This window comes from Thermobia domestica, chromosome 9 (assembly GCF_964235325.1).
Source record: "Thermobia domestica chromosome 9, izTheDome1.hap1.1, whole genome shotgun sequence".
Lineage (NCBI taxonomy): Eukaryota > Metazoa > Arthropoda > Insecta > Zygentoma > Lepismatidae > Thermobia > Thermobia domestica.
In genome coordinates, this window is record NC_137462.1 from 204,379,729 (window position 1) to 204,395,875 (window position 16,147).

The window sequence follows — 16,147 nt, forward strand, 5'->3', positions numbered from 1 at the left end:
AAAGGTCCTGGCAACTCTGTTCCAGTCTGAACGAAACTGCATCTCTGAAATAGCAGGACGAACACTTTTTCGCAGTTTGGCTTTCATTAAAGCCCGGAATTGTGTTATGAGACGCAACTCTGGGCAATTTGGTGGATTCATCTTTCTGCTCACAACATTAACATCGTGGTTCCGATACCATTGCATTGCTAATGTTCATAATGACACGTCGTTAAGTCAGGCCAAAATAATGTTTTAACACTTTGTTTACGCGGTATTGGTAAAAGTCGCTTATTTAGGCACTCGCGGACATGCAGATCGCCTGTCATTGTTTGGTTTATAAAAAATGCACATGATTTAATTCCACATTCGCACATTGCTTGCCAGACCAAAACCTTTTTGGCAAATTTTGCAGTCGCAATTGATTTGTCAGCTTTGTTGACAATTAAACCTTTACGAATAGTGTAATATTGGGGACCAGGCAGTGGTCTACAGTCCAATTTGACCTACGTTTCGTCATCCATAATCTCACACACATTTGTTTTGGATAGAATAGAGTTGTACAAATTTCTTACGCGTGTTTTAACGGCTACTTCCTGTCCTGCACTACTTTTAGGTGTTTTTTGCTTTTTTGTAAGTTATTAGGTTATGTCTCCGTTTGACACGCTGCACCATTCCGGTAGATGTTGCGAACTTTTGGGCAACATCTCGCACAGAGAGTTCATTTTTGGAGGCAAACGCCTTCAATAGCTTCTTTTTTTTTTTTAATTTCATGTTCACTGGGCCTGGTTTTCGTCCAGGTCGGAATTTGTCGTTGAAAGTATACTCCTCACCATATTTTCTAATTTCCGTTTGCACTGTACCAACATTTTTACCCCTTCCAGTTTTGCCAATTGTATATAGATTAGTCCTTTAGTGGTATACCATCCGTCCACGATGGATTTTTCTCTTCTCTGCGGAAAGGTCCCGCATTTTCTTTCGTATTCAAACTTTCAACACAAAAACTACACCAACTGCTTTACTACCTTCACACGATTCAATACTATGCTGTGGCAACTATATGCACACTCCCGCCACCTATTTTGGGGAGGGGAAGTTGTATTTATATTAAACGATACAGTCTTTAAAATATGAAACCTTACAGTTATGTAGATAACAAATGATAAAAAGGTCAGATACCCTGATGCAGAATTATGTTTTTCCTTCTGTAACTTTTAATAAATGTGACAGCGAAGAACCGGAGTGAAGTTTGCCCTTTGCGTTTTTAAAGCTATTTTTAAAGCTTTTACTTCATATATATGCAAGTCAGTGTTATGGTATTGTTATTACAGTACTGCATTATCTTGGCTAAGATAATTTCATGGCAGAAAAAGACTGTTAAAATGTTAATATAAGATGATCCGAAAATTATATAAATGCTGTATTGTTATAGGAAACAAAAGCATAGACACATATTACTTCAGGTTTAGTGTACAAATCTTACGTATATGTATTGTCTTATGTTTCTTTTTCCTCATTCAATATAATGCTATTTATGTAAATCTTTTTTAAAACATAGATTTACTTATGGAAGTTAGTGGATGATATTTAATATTACAAAAAAATTGCTTCCTGAATTTTGAGAATGAATAGCATAATATTTCAGGTCATTTTTGTACCCTGTTTCAGTACATCTTTTATTGCTACACCACTCACTAAAATATGGTATATGTTGTATTCATCCAGAAAATCCCATGATTCAATATGAAAACTTTGTAGAGAGCAAAAAGTTAGTTCAATCCAAACTTCATGAAAATTATTTTGATTGATGATGTAAACACTGAATCATGTAGGAGGTAATTATAAGCCAGAAATGTGTTTCACATCTGAAAGCAGGTAGTCTCTGCTGTAGTTGCGATAATTGTAAAGTGTCAGGTAGAATGTGTTGTCACTAATAACAATTATAAAGATCCATTGAAAAAGATCCAAATATAGCCTGAAACAGTATGCTGTTATGATGCTCTAATCTGGGATTCAAGATAGGAGCAGAGCTCCTTCTTGGCTAAGCGGTTAGCGTACGCGCCTTTGGCATGGGGGACCCGGGTTCGATTCCCAGCGGGAGCTCATGCGGTTCAGATTCCACGTTAATCAGTAGATCCCGTCTCATATATCCCCGCTGTTGCAAGGGATTTTAAACTCAAAATTTAGTTTAGTATAGTCAAGATAGAATCAGTTTTCTTTTAAGATTTTTAAACAATTCGTGGTAGATGATGATAAGTAATTTCATACATGAATAATTACCCAAATTTTTAACATTTGTTTAAAATGTAATTTTAGATTGCCAAAAGATGGCTGCGTCAGATGGCTCAACCATTTACTCGAGAGGACCAGCTGGGAATTTCTCTGCTTACATTGGAACAGTTGCAGAGTGAAGAAATGCAAAAAATACAGCAACGAGCACAACAGGCTTAAAGTGCAGTGTGATTTATTGTAAGGTTTTGAATTATACGAAAATACTTTTTTTCTGTGTATGGCTGAAAGTACAAATCATTGCTACAGAACAGTTTCCAAAATTAGTACGTTTGTAATCAAGTGAAGAATATTATCATGTGAAGACCAAATGTTCTTGATATACTCGAGAAAAGTTGGATTTTAAACCTAATAACCAAAGGTTTTAGTGTACGTGTATATCGTTCTTCGGTAGTGTATTTGATTGCGTCATGTTAAAACTAAAATACGTGCTACCACCAGTCTTGTAAAAGTGGTATGGAGTGAGATTTACTTATACATTGTTTAAAAAAAAAAAAAAAAAATGTAAATAGATCTGTGATGTTTCTATGTTTTTTTATTTATTAATGTAGCTATAGGTTTTGTACATAAGCTCATATTTTTCTGTTTAACCAATAACTACAATACAATAAACAAGAAAAAGTTTCTTTCTCCGTATATTTTTGTTTTCGTTCTACTTAGTTTCCTTATATAAAACAGTTACACCTAAATAACAGTAAAAGGGGCTAACAAGATGGAGAAAATAAATGAACATTGAATCTTCTATTTCTGATGTAGTTTTACAGAGAACAGAAAAGTTCTTCTTTTTCTCTCTGTATTTGCTTGTAATTAGACATTTCATAAATGTTGTAAACACATTCAGGTTTCATATAGATAGTCATCGTTGATAGAAATGTATTCGAAGCTCTCTACGTAAGGACTGAAAATCGAAAGTTGAGTTTGGAAAAAAAAAAAAAAAAATGTGATTTGGGTGTCAGGAAAAAATTCTTAAGGTTTTACTTCTTCATAAATTACTACAAAATGAAAGAAAAGAAAACTAACCATACTAAAAAATTGTCAGTATGTAGAATCTTCTCACAAGTAGTTAGAAGCTCTGTTCAAATAAATATCTAATTGTTTTGACATGGCCGAAAATGTGGTGTGCTAATATAAATTTTTTATGCTTTCATTTGGTACACAAGTGTTGATTTTCCTTGTTAAATTTAAATCATTTTAAATTTGGAACTAGAAAATTTACGTAAATTTTGTTTCCGTAGCTTGAAGCGATAAAATTATATTTCTTTTTACCGAAGCGACTTCCCTTACAAGTCTCCACTGGTTTATTTTAGTTGTTATATTTGTGTTCTATAAGAAACTTTAATTGTTGGTGCACCGATGCTCAGGTATTTTTATAATCTATGAAAAATTAATTACATATGGAATTATTAACCAATTGATGTTTTATCATCTCTACAAAACTTTTGCGTCCTTTAATTTGTAGTGAAGTATTTTTCTTCAATATGTAGAGAGGATATTTAACAGTAAATTTTGTATCCCCCTATGGCCCGGATAATGACGAATAGATTTTGTTCGAAATACAAGCAGATTAATTTCTTTCTCTTCTTCGAAACATCTCTGTAAATACTGAATTTATTTCATAACTGTTATATTCGAAAATTTAGTAGTGTACTTATATATATATATATATATATATACAGTGAAACCTCTACTAACGGACACCTCTATAAAGCGGACACCTCCCTTAACGGACATATTTTGTAATCCCCAAACACTGTAATAGGAAAAAACATATTGGCAAACCTCTCTAAAGCGGACACTCTCTAGTACGGACACGGACAGTCTTTTCTGTCTTTTATAGGTATTATTTACCTCCGTATTACGGACACGTTCTCTAAAAAAATAAGTTGAAAAGTGTAGTAAACATGCATTTTTAGTAATTCATACATGTGTCACCAAGGAAGCATTGTGAAAACATTTTGCCTCCTCAACTGTCTGCGCAACAACCCAGATGAAGCCTCTCTGTTTAACAATACTCTTATGTCCTTTGCTTGCATTCCGCTCCCACCCAAGCTATTTTAGACACAAAAGTGATTGACAGTTGCCCGCCGTTAGGGATGACACGTTATGCTACTGTCCCGTTGGAATCTCTAACCAACCAGAAGACAAGTTTAGTATTTTTTGCCCTCAGGTATATATATTGTCTCAAAAAGGACACTTCAGGACTGCAATTACCCCACAAATTAAAGCGCCATACTGAAAACGAAGGAAGTACTGATAAGTGTAAAGTGCAGAGAACAATAACATGTTATTTCCATGTTGTGCCTCGAACATAGAGTATTGGATGACAAAGGATTGTCCTGCCCCTCTTTTCTTCGCGTCGTCCACAGCAGATCGCGCAAAATAAGACAGGGGATCTGCAGCTTCCTCTATCCCACTTTCACGAAATACGGGACTTCACGTCGTCGGAAAGGTAGATACAAATCATTTTATGCGCAACTTGATTTTTTTTTTTTATTTCCATAAATTCAGTTCCTCATAGTATAGCATGAGATATCCCACGAAGAACTAGACTTAGCCCAGTATTTAGTCGCCACCCTCTTCTGGGGAAAATTATGGTTATCTGATTCCAAATTCTTTGATGGAATGTAGTGCAGATCATGGTACTACTTTCTAACAACGTTTGGTAAAAATTAAAAACCAAAACGTAACTTACACCGTACAAAACAGCATGCAGATAAACACACATACTACGACTACAAGTAAGAAATAATCACAGGTTTCAAGGCAAAGTCACAAAGAATTAGATATATTGTTAATATCAAGCTGAATACATGAACAAGGTCAGAAACACAAGGTCAATACATGCAATCGATCCTATATTCTTCGTCTGCAATTTATGGATAGTATTAGTATTGCTATCGTAATTAGTAGTAGTAATAGTAGTGGTAGTAGTAGTGTTATTATTATTAGTAGTAGTAGTAGAGATGGATATATATATATATGCCATTCTATATGTTACTAGTAGAAGCGACCAGTTCTTTAGTAACATGAATTATGTTGTTCGAATAATAATAGTGTTTTATTTGTTAGTCCTCTATAAAAGCAAGTATCCGTGTTCATATTCTTACATCTGCAACGTCTCACTTCAATAGTAATAGTATTAATAAGCCTCGTTTCACGTATACATATTATAATTACTCGTATAACTTACAGAAACATTTATACATGCGTCAAACACCGGACGCAATTGCCTACCATTACATTAATATATTATTGTATTCTAGATGCAATTTAACATATTATCACTTCACGGTACAGTTCAGCACTATTTCTGAAGGTTGAGGACTGTGTAAGCATTTAACGTGAAAACTGGTAATGTCGAGCACTCCTGTATTGACGTATGAAATATCCTCTCTACATTTATCAGTAATAAAGTTTACTAAAATTTAGTTAAATCCCAACTGTCTACATTATTTTGAATATCGGAGGATTATAACAAGAAACGGGGAAGCAAATCCCCGAAGCGTAGCTTATTACTCTTCCGTCATGTTTTTTGTATTTACCATCTTTATCGATATTTTAAATACACAACAGGAAGATTACCTTAAATTATTTAGTTGAAAAACTGACCTATGATCTTCTTCAGCGTCTCATTTATATATTTTTTGAAACAGATAAATTCTCCAACAATTGAAAATTTATTCATATATTGTACCTTTTTTTTCTTTTCCAATGATGCTTCAAAGAAGTGTTAATTTAGGAGATGAAATGGTAAACTGAAATGAACTTTTAGAATTTTTAAGTACAGATTTATAATACGGTTGCATCTTGAAAATAACTTTAAACTTATAAAATAGAGAAATAATTGAAAAACTTAATTATTAAAACATCTGTGCAACTACCTGAAAGGTAGAGCAGTACAGTTCTCCCCCTGTTTTAAAAATTTTAAAATTCATTTTAAAATTTTATGTAATTTCCGGTATTTCCTGCCCTTGATATTTGTTTATCAATTTATATTTTTCTTCATCTGTACAGTTATAGATTTTCAAATTTCGAAAATTTTGTGTTCCCACTTTTTTTTTCATCTAAAGTCCTCAACATAGCACTATTTCGGAGTAACTTTTCCACTAGATAGGGTCCTATACTATGCAACTTGAACCTGAGTCGAACCAAACTTAGAGGTCGGCTCAGTAACTAAGTCGGCAGTCGTCGTTTCCACATTGCACATGGAGACATTTCCTCTCCGAGGATATGACTCATTCTGTTGAAATTGATTTCGAGTAAGTCTTGCATCACGTTTCCAGCGTTGATTTCTCCAGTTCTGATTTCCCTCACACCTATTTTCATTTTTATTTCTGGGAGATATCGTCATCTGGTTCGACGATTTGTTAAAATCTGTCTCTGTTTGCATACCTGTTTCGGTTTTACATCGCTTCACATAATTTATTCTAGGTGGACGAGAGTGTTTATTATTCTCTCTAGATTCCCAACAATTCTTATTAGGATTATTGTCCTCCATGTTTGTCAAGCGCATTAGCATATCATCATGACTTTCGCTTGGAGTCGCTCGTAATATTTTGGCCTCATGTTCGGGAATAGCGTCGAGAATCAATTCCATTAATTCGTCTTCATCGACGATTTCTACAATATTTCGATAACGGTTCACTAATTTCCACGCGAAATCTACTACTGATGTATATTTAGTACGGTCATATCGCATGTATGCTAATTGTCGTTTTTGGGCTCTCTCGATCCTCGGAGAAAGATATTTCTGCTTAAATTGTAACACAAAATCGTCATAAGTTTTGACTTTGTGTGAGATACCTCCGAACCACATTCCTGCAGCCTTTGTCAGACACATCTGTGTTACTACTAATTTTTCTTTGTCTTGCAATTTAAATAGTTCTAGAGCTTTTGTCAATTCTTCCAAGAATGATTTTGCATATCCGGAGTTTATTTGTCCATCAAATTTAGGGAAATCACGTAAATCTCTGTAACTGATATGAGATGTCCAGGCCCTATTTGCTTCCATCGACAACATATGTTCTTGTTTAGAAGAAGCCTCATTATGCCCATGATCTCCTTGCTTAACTTTTTCACTCGCTTCCATCATTTCAGACCTAGATGTCGTTGTGGTTTCTATTTCAATGTTATTATTTTCATTTCCTAACACCAAACATGTTCTATTCTCAGGCTTTCCATCATTTATACTCAATGCATTTAGCCTTTCTTCAATACGCTTCACTTTGTGAGTTAAGTCATCTTCTACTTTAGTTATATAAATTGTGTTGGTATCCATATTTCTTTTGCAAGTAGAACATTCGGTTTTTAAGACTTCAATGTTGACAGCATTTGTTTCACATATTTCCTTAGTTCTAATCATCTCACTTTCCACTTTGACTATACGGCTTTCTTGTTGCTTCACTTCTTCTCTTACTTCTTGTATTTGTCCCGTCATTCGATCAAAGGATTCTTTAAGTTCCTTTTGACAGCTCAGCTTAACGTCTTTTATTTCCTGCCTAAGTTGTTTCATACCAATCTCCAATTTCTCGTCAAGTTTTAACAAAGTTTCCTCTTTAGTTTCTGTCATCTTATTTGATAATTCATCCATTTTCTGTAACAATAATTGCAGAAGTCCTTCTGGAGGTTCCGATATACTTTTGGCCACAGTAGTTACATTCATATCATTAATATTTTCCTTTTGTTTCTCTTCGTCAACAGCTATGAACTCCTTCATAACTCTGATTTCGTCAGAATTAGAATTTTCTCCCTTTTGACTCTTATTTCTGTCATTTTCAACATTTGACATCAACTCCTTCGGGATTTCTTCTTTTTCCTTATCTTCATGCTCTTCCTCTTCTTCCTCAGACACTACTTTATCTTCTTCTGCAATAGTCTTTCTCATCGTTTTTTGCGTTTTCTCTTCCTTTTTTTCTTCCTTTGCGATACACTTCGCACAACTCCATTTTACATTTTTCTTACTCAAATGTTGATATTGCTCGTTTGGAATGTCCATGCAACGAAAGTGAAACCAAAGCTTACACTTATCGCACAACACTGAATTTTCAATTTCGGCACTATCACTGTCCATCGACACTATCAGATCGACACAGCACCCATACACTTTATCATTGTCCTCATGCATAGTAGCTTTCTTGCTTACTTTTGGCATTTCTTTAAAATTCGCTTCTTGGGGATTTTCTTCTTGTCACTTGTTTTCCTCCGATTACATAAACCAATTTTTTTTTATCACATCTAAAATTTCTACATTCCCATGTCTACACATACCAATTCCATTCTTGCAATTTCTTGCAAAATTTACTCTTATATGAATCTTCTTCCTCAAGAATGACACATCAGAATTTTCGACTTGCGATGATCTCAAGTCAGTTCATATCAGACAATTGGTTTTCTTAACACTTTATCAAATAAATCCTGGCTGTGGTCTAGCCATTTTGTCCTGCCCCTCTTTTCTTCGCGTCGTCCACAGCAGATCGCGCAAAATAAGACAGGGGATCTGCAGCTTCCTCTATCCCACTTTCACGAAATACGGGACTTCACGTCGTCGGAAAGGTAGATACAAATCATTTTATGCGCAACTTGATTTTTTTTTATTTCCATAAATTCAGTTCCTCATAGTATAGCATGAGATATCCCACGAAGAACTAGACTTAGCCCAGTATTTAGTCGCCACCCTCTTCTGGGGAAAATTATGGTTATCTGATTCCAAATTCTTTGATGGAATGTAGTGCAGATCATGGTACTACTTTCTAACAACGTTTGGTAAAAATTAAAAACCAAAACGTAACTTACACCGTACAAAACAGCATGCAGATAAACACACATACTACGACTACAAGTAAGAAATAATCACAGGTTTCAAGGCAAAGTCACAAAGAATTAGATATATTGTTAATATCAAGCTGAATACATGAACAAGGTCAGAAACACAAGGTCAATACATGCAATAGATCCTATATTCTTCGTCTGCAATTTATGGATAGTATTAGTATTGCTATCGTAATTAGTAGTAGTAATAGTAGTGGTAGTAGTAGTGTTATTATTATTAGTAGTAGTAGTAGAGATGGATATATATATATGCCATTCTATATGTTACTAGTAGAAGCGACCAGTTCTTTAGTAACATGAATTATGTTGTTCGAATAATAATAGTGTTTTATTTGTTAGTCCTCTATAAAAGCAAGTATCCGTGTTCATATTCTTACATCTGCAACGTCTCACTTCAATAGTAATAGTATTAATAAGCCTCGTTTCACGTATACATATTATAATTACTCGTATAACTTACAGAAACATTTATACATGCGTCAAACACCGGACGCAATTGCCTACCATTATGTAACCGTTGACTTAGCATTTACAAATCATTGTGTCACTTGCAAAAGAAATACTCAGGTGGAGAACCTATCGATGCCGTAACAGCAAATATTTAATAATAATATAAATAATTAAAATAGGAAAAGAAAATAAATAAATGTAAATAAAGAATAAAGAATATATCTCCCAAATGATAGACTACATTTCATATGACTATGGAAAAGAATTATGATTTGTAATCTATCCGGTTTTTACGTTTCATTATCGATGGTTGTTGCTATGGCCCTCAAATATAAGTAAAAGTTCCTTCGACGAGTATAAATGAATATTCTTCCCTGGACCACTACCCTTTTTCCAATGTGGGCTCAAGATGTATGTACTAGTTATCAAGATGAATGTCACAAAGTGATAATATCGAAATAATTTAAAATTTCGGACTAATTAGAATTTCGAATGAGTAATAGTATAGCCGGAATCTACTCATGGCTGAGAAAATACGCATGGGCGCCAACCATGTATCAGCTTTCCTTTTATGCTGATTCTCTACGTGTAAATTACATATGCATATTTGTCACACACTGAAGAAGCGTAGTAGTCCATAAGACTGGGGAAGAAAGAAAGTAAGTAGCTAACGAACACAACACTGAATCACCCAATAACTAAACATGATCAACTGTAAAGAAGTGTCACGCAACGGAATTCTCGCTTGATTTTCATAGGAACACAATATGGAAATAAGTTCTTCCAGGTTCTTGCCAAGGACAGCATTCCCCCATCCCATGGAGACTTCAATCCATTTATACTGATTTAATCTATACCCATTTATCGTAGCATCATAAGACCTAAATATAAAGTTTACTGTATTTTAATATTATGATTTAAATTCGTATAGCTTATAGTAAACAACAACAACAATAATAATACCGAGTTCAGAGTAGGATTATTTTAATGGTCGTAGATTGTCGTGATATAATTTAACATATGCTTACATAGAACGTCATATGTCCACGCAACAAACCTGAACATAGTTTTCCAATGTTTTCTCAAAACTTCCTTGGATTTTCTTTTTAGGTACAACTTTTTGTATATACATTTTCAGTAGCATTCGTAATAAATATCAAGCACAGTTTCATTGTTTACAGTTAGTTAATATTTACTTTGATCTATATTTAAATCACAAGATTACACACACTGTACATGCAACTAACACATATCCATGCAAGTTATAAATATTTAACCTAAGAAAAAATAGTAATTGGTGCCTATGAGGAGTTTCAATTACAACTACATATAAGAAATAGCTAATTATTTTTTTTCATTTCTCTTTTTTTTTTTTAAATTGTAAATAGCTCGTGGACTCCCTAGGGTCCCTCCGTGAGCTACAGATATATACTGGAATACACCTGTTTGCAATATGCTTATTCTGGTATACCTGTATGTATAAACAATCTAATATATTATTTAACTTATGACAGGTGCATTAATTCCCAGTTTAGCCAGCTAGTATCAGTTCCTGAAGGGAACATTATATCAGGCTACACTTACATTCAAACCGAACAAACGTTATGATGATGTACATGACGATGAAATACATTTATGGACATGATAACATACTAAATTACTATTAAAACACAAGAAACCAGAAACTCCCTATATGCACCAATCACCAACATGCACACATTCACTCACTCAGATATACATGCACAATCAATTGCAGAAATTTAAACTAACCTACTAAGTGTTGGCATGCCAATGTACTAGAATAATAATTCGGAAACTGTGCTGAAACTAGGTCAATCTATACCATGATATTTAATATTTTTGCTTGTTGCCCAATGCTTACTTGAATCTTCAAATTTCAATTTTGAATTAGCAGCCGAAGCTTGTGAGGGGAGACAGGGAGACATAAAATTCTCAAATTACTGAAATTTAAAGGCTACATCATGGTTAATAACGCTGAATTTAATTGCACATAATATTAGGGAGTAAATCTACGCAATGCCCAAACTAATGGCTAAGCTGCCCATGGCAGTGTAATCAAAGTTTAGCTACGAGCCATACTTTGCTTTCTGTTTCACTTTCGAAATTATACAAGCACCCGGATTAGTCAGTACTTATTACGGTTCAGTAACACTTATTATTCTAGTTGTTACCTTATATCAGTTGTATCTGGAAAGTAAATCTTGATTTTTACCCAAATTGTTAACTGGCTTATAAATAAAGGACACGCCCCCTTCATTCAAACTTCATCCAAGTACCTCGAATACATCCGCGTTCTCCTGAGCAACACATGATGACTATTTTCATGTCAAAATAGTCCCATGGTCCACTCAAGATTTTTCAATGGTTTCTATTTGCAAAAAGGTATTAAATTACGTAACAATTAATTTAGAAGATTTACACAAATTTTTGTAGATATTAGCCCAAAACAATTTTATTCTGTTTCATATGCATGCAAACAAATTTTTACCTACGCTGTAATCTTTATGACGCTTCAACCTTGGCATTACATTTTAAAGCAACCAACAGATGCCGACACACGCACGATTTAAACAGAATAGTTGCGATATTTGCTGCATATCAATAAATGATTAAATGCTTACACTAGATTTAATGAAAATTTTGTAACAATCGATCAGTTATTCCTCCAAAAATAATATTTAATCTGCACTTTGTCCTATTCCTGTTAATAATCTCACAAAACGAGTACCTAATATTGTTTGATTTCTTTAAAATTTAACAAAATACAAATGTGTTTGTCTTCATTCTTTTCGAACTCTTATTTTCTGTTGTTGAGATTGCAGCCCCGTGAATATTATTTATGAATTTATCATTATGTCATTAATTTGCCCCCTGTCCATTTTAAATTCTAAATATACTCTTTCATAATAATTCTAATGTGCAGCTTCATGTAGAGTATGGTAATTTAGTTATTATTGGCCTAAATATATATTAAACGCATTATATTTTCATAACCGCAATTGAAAATACTAATTACAATGGTTACCTGAATGGCATAATCTACTTTTGAAAGGTACCATTTAACACAGACTGGTACAAGTATAGAATGAACGCTCCACTTAAATGCATTTGAAACTGTAATTTGAAATTACTGTTTCAATTTCCCCCCAGCTGGTAAAAAAAATATTTCGACAGAATATTTTTTTTATTTAGCCTTTTTATGTTTTTTAACAGATTTTAAGTTCCTTCGCTTCACATGACTTTCCCTTACTCCTTGATCAACCCTCATAGTTTAAAATTAATTTAAATTTTCACAAGATTTAAAGAATCATTCTGTACCGTTTAGTTGCTGTTGTTCTTGTTCCACTTAGTGCCAAATTGAACTTTATGTTATTTTTGTTAATCATATTTCTAATGGAATTTGTTATTTATTCATTTTTCTTTTATTATAGCAGGAGTTAGCACAACAGTGATTATGTTTTATGAATGATGAATACACATATATATAAATATTCAATACAATGACAAAAAAATCAACTAGCTTGAGCAAGCATGCTCATTAAACCACTGCAGGATCCTATCAACTGCAGGCTAAAGTGAAATTTCTAAGAATACCCGCGAAAGTTAGGAAATTAATATTCTAACTTCACTTATTCACTTATTAATTAATAATTATTACACTAGTAATGAAAAATTGGTAAGAATGAAATAATCACTGCGCACTTCTATTATGAAGCAAAATGAACAGCAACTATTAAATACCGTATACAATGTTACAGACAATAATATAGTCCAGAAAGTTATTTGTATCTCACACTCTATGTATATATTTTAAAATTAAATAACGGAAGACAATAAGCATTGTTGAATACACTTTAACAAAAGTTACTCAAATTGCAAGGGAAAGCAACGAAGCAATGCAAGAAAGGAACCAAAATTTAACACATTTGTTATTCTTCCTCTTCCGGATAATCTTTTAAAAGAGCCTTTCTTTTCTTTTCACTGCAATTGAACAGTTTAATATTTGAGAAATTTTGTGCTCGAACCTCTCTCCCTATTAAGTCTTTTAATTCTACGTTATTTTTATTAATCTTTGTGATAATATACGGGCCGAGGTATGTCAACATATACTTGTGCGTTAAGCGTTTGGAAGCGTCCGACAATGGATGCGTTTTTACCATAACTAAATTTCCACGTTCCAAAACAATCTCTGATGGGGACTTGCCTTGTGCCTTTCTGTTATTTCTGTTTCCTAATTTGGGGACAACCTCGATATAACGTTTGTCGTTTTTAATATCTCTTAGTTCATCTGGCCACGGGAAGTTATCTTTGTGTTGCTCTGCAGCGGAATAAGAGATGAAAAGCTCTGCAGGTGTTTTCCCAAGTGCACTATGGTAACTATAATTTAAAAGATCTTGCGTTGGTTTCACCACATCCTTCCATTTAGCGTGGTTGTTATTGCAACATAACCTTATAATTCTATTCAATTCTCGGTGAGTTCTCTCCAATATCCCATTCGCTTTTGGGTTGTAGGGCGTTGTAGTGACGTGTATTATTTTATGTGCCTCACAGTATTTACACCAGAGACTAGACAAAAATTGGGGACCTTTGTCCGAGAGTATAAATTTCGGGTACGGGAACGTATAAAAATAATTCTTTTCCAGTACGCGAATTATTTCTTTCGTAGCTGACGTTCGAAGCGGGAAGTAACATACAAAACGACTATATACGTCTATTACTGACAAAATGAAATAAAATCCATAGCTGCATGGCAGCTTACCCACAATATCCACACAAATCTTTTGGTGTGGCTTGTCAGCTTCTATTTTATAGGTTTCCCGTTTTACAATCCGATTTGAATATTTTGTCTTTGCACAAATTTCACAATCGCTTATAAAATCTTTGAAGCTTTTTCTCTGGTTCTTCCAATAAAATAATTGTTTGGCAAATTTCACACATTTGTCCACCCCGAAATGCCCTTTATTGTGTATGATAGTTACAAACTTTTGTACCAAAGTTTGAGGCAACACCAAAACCCAACGTTCATCCTGAGAGTTCCGGACGAATAGAATGTCATCAACTACTTTAATATTATTACCTGCATTATTCGCTAATTTCTGTTTTAGCTGATTGCAGAGTTCATCATTACCTTGCTCTCTCAGTGTTTCTTCTCTATCTAACGGGAAATCATCTGCACTGGTTACAAAATAAATACATTTTTCACCAGCGTCACTGGTATCATTAGGAACATTACGACTTAATATGTCGGCAATACTATTGTCAGTTCCTTTAATGTGGACAAATGTTATGTCAAATCTTTGCAGCTTCAATAACAATCTGGTTGTCCTCGGATCCAAATTCTGTAACGTGAACGCATAGGTAACAGCGTTATTATCACAGTGAACAACTATTTTTCGCCCTAAGATGTAGTAGTCAAAATATTCACACAAATAAACTACCGCCAACAACTCCATTTGGAAAATGGAGTACGAAAATTCGTAGGGTTTTAGACGCCTACCGGCATATCCTATCACACGGATCTCTTCCGGAGTATCCCCGTACTGCGCTAAATATCCTGCTATAGCCCCAACCGACATAGCAGCGTCTGAGAAGATATGGAAGTCTTTTTTGAAGTCCGACTGGCTTAATGCCGGTGGACTGCTGAGCATTTCTTTCAATTGATGGAAAAGCTCAATGTGTTGATGTTCCATTTTGAATTTACGATCCTTCTTCAGGAGGTCATAGAGAGGACCTGTCAGGCTGGAGAAGTGAGGGATGAACTTTTTCCTCCACGCTAAAATTCCTAAGAAGGAACGAAGTCTCTTCTTAGTTGTTGGAATTGGGAATTGTCGGATAGCTTGGTTATGCTTGGGGTTAGCTTTAATCTCTAATCCATTGACAATATGCCCAAGAAATAAAATTTCAGATTGCACAAACTGGCACTTCTTGAAATTTAAGGAAAAGTTGGCACTCTGAAATATTTTGAAGACTGTTTCTAAATGCTGAAAATGATCCTCGATTGAGTTACTAAAACACATAAGATCATCTAGGTATACTATTACGAAATTCCTAGTATTGAGCCCAAAATATGAATTCATAACATTCTGAAATACTGCCGGAGATGATTTTAATCCCATCGGGAGTTTTAATAGCACATATTGGCGTCCTAAATAAACAAAACTTGTGCATGATACTGAATCTTCATGCAACTTTACACCGTAATATCCCATAGTTGCATCAACTGAAGAAAATACTTTACTATGAGATATGCGGGTTAAGATTTCATTTATAGGTTCTACTTGAATACGGGGAGTGATGACCTTTTGGTTCAACAACCGTAGGTCGATTACTGGACGTACCCCTCCCGAAGCTTTTCTAACACAATGGATTGGATTTCTATAAGGGCTTGGTTGTTCTCTTGCAATTCCCAGTTTGATCCACTTGTCAATTTCTTTTTCAAACTCAGCTTGCATCGATTGAGGGATGGGATATAATTTCCCTACTACCGGATTATTATCAGTGAGTTGGATCTTATATGGTTCACACTTTATTTCACGAGGATATTCACAAAAGAGATGCCGGTACTTTAACAGGAGTTTCA

General features: G+C 34.3%; 1 protein-coding gene across 2 annotated transcripts in view; it reads left to right on the forward strand.

The window, feature by feature from the left end:
- Xpd (general transcription and DNA repair factor IIH helicase subunit Xpd) overlaps nucleotides 1-2,912 on the forward strand; it is a 75,956-nt gene extending 73,044 nt beyond the window's left edge. The window contains exon 15 of one of the 2 annotated variants that reach the window (XM_081725768.1): nucleotides 2,296-2,433. Coding sequence is in view for 1 of the 2 variants with exons in the window: in XM_081725767.1 (XP_081581893.1) it covers nucleotides 2,296-2,430 (135 nt within the window). In the remaining variant the exon portion in view is untranslated. Of the gene's footprint in view, nucleotides 1-2,295 lie in introns of both variants that reach the window. The other variant, XM_081725767.1, reaches the window with a different exon arrangement.
- Nucleotides 2,913-16,147: the final 13,235 nt, after the last annotated feature.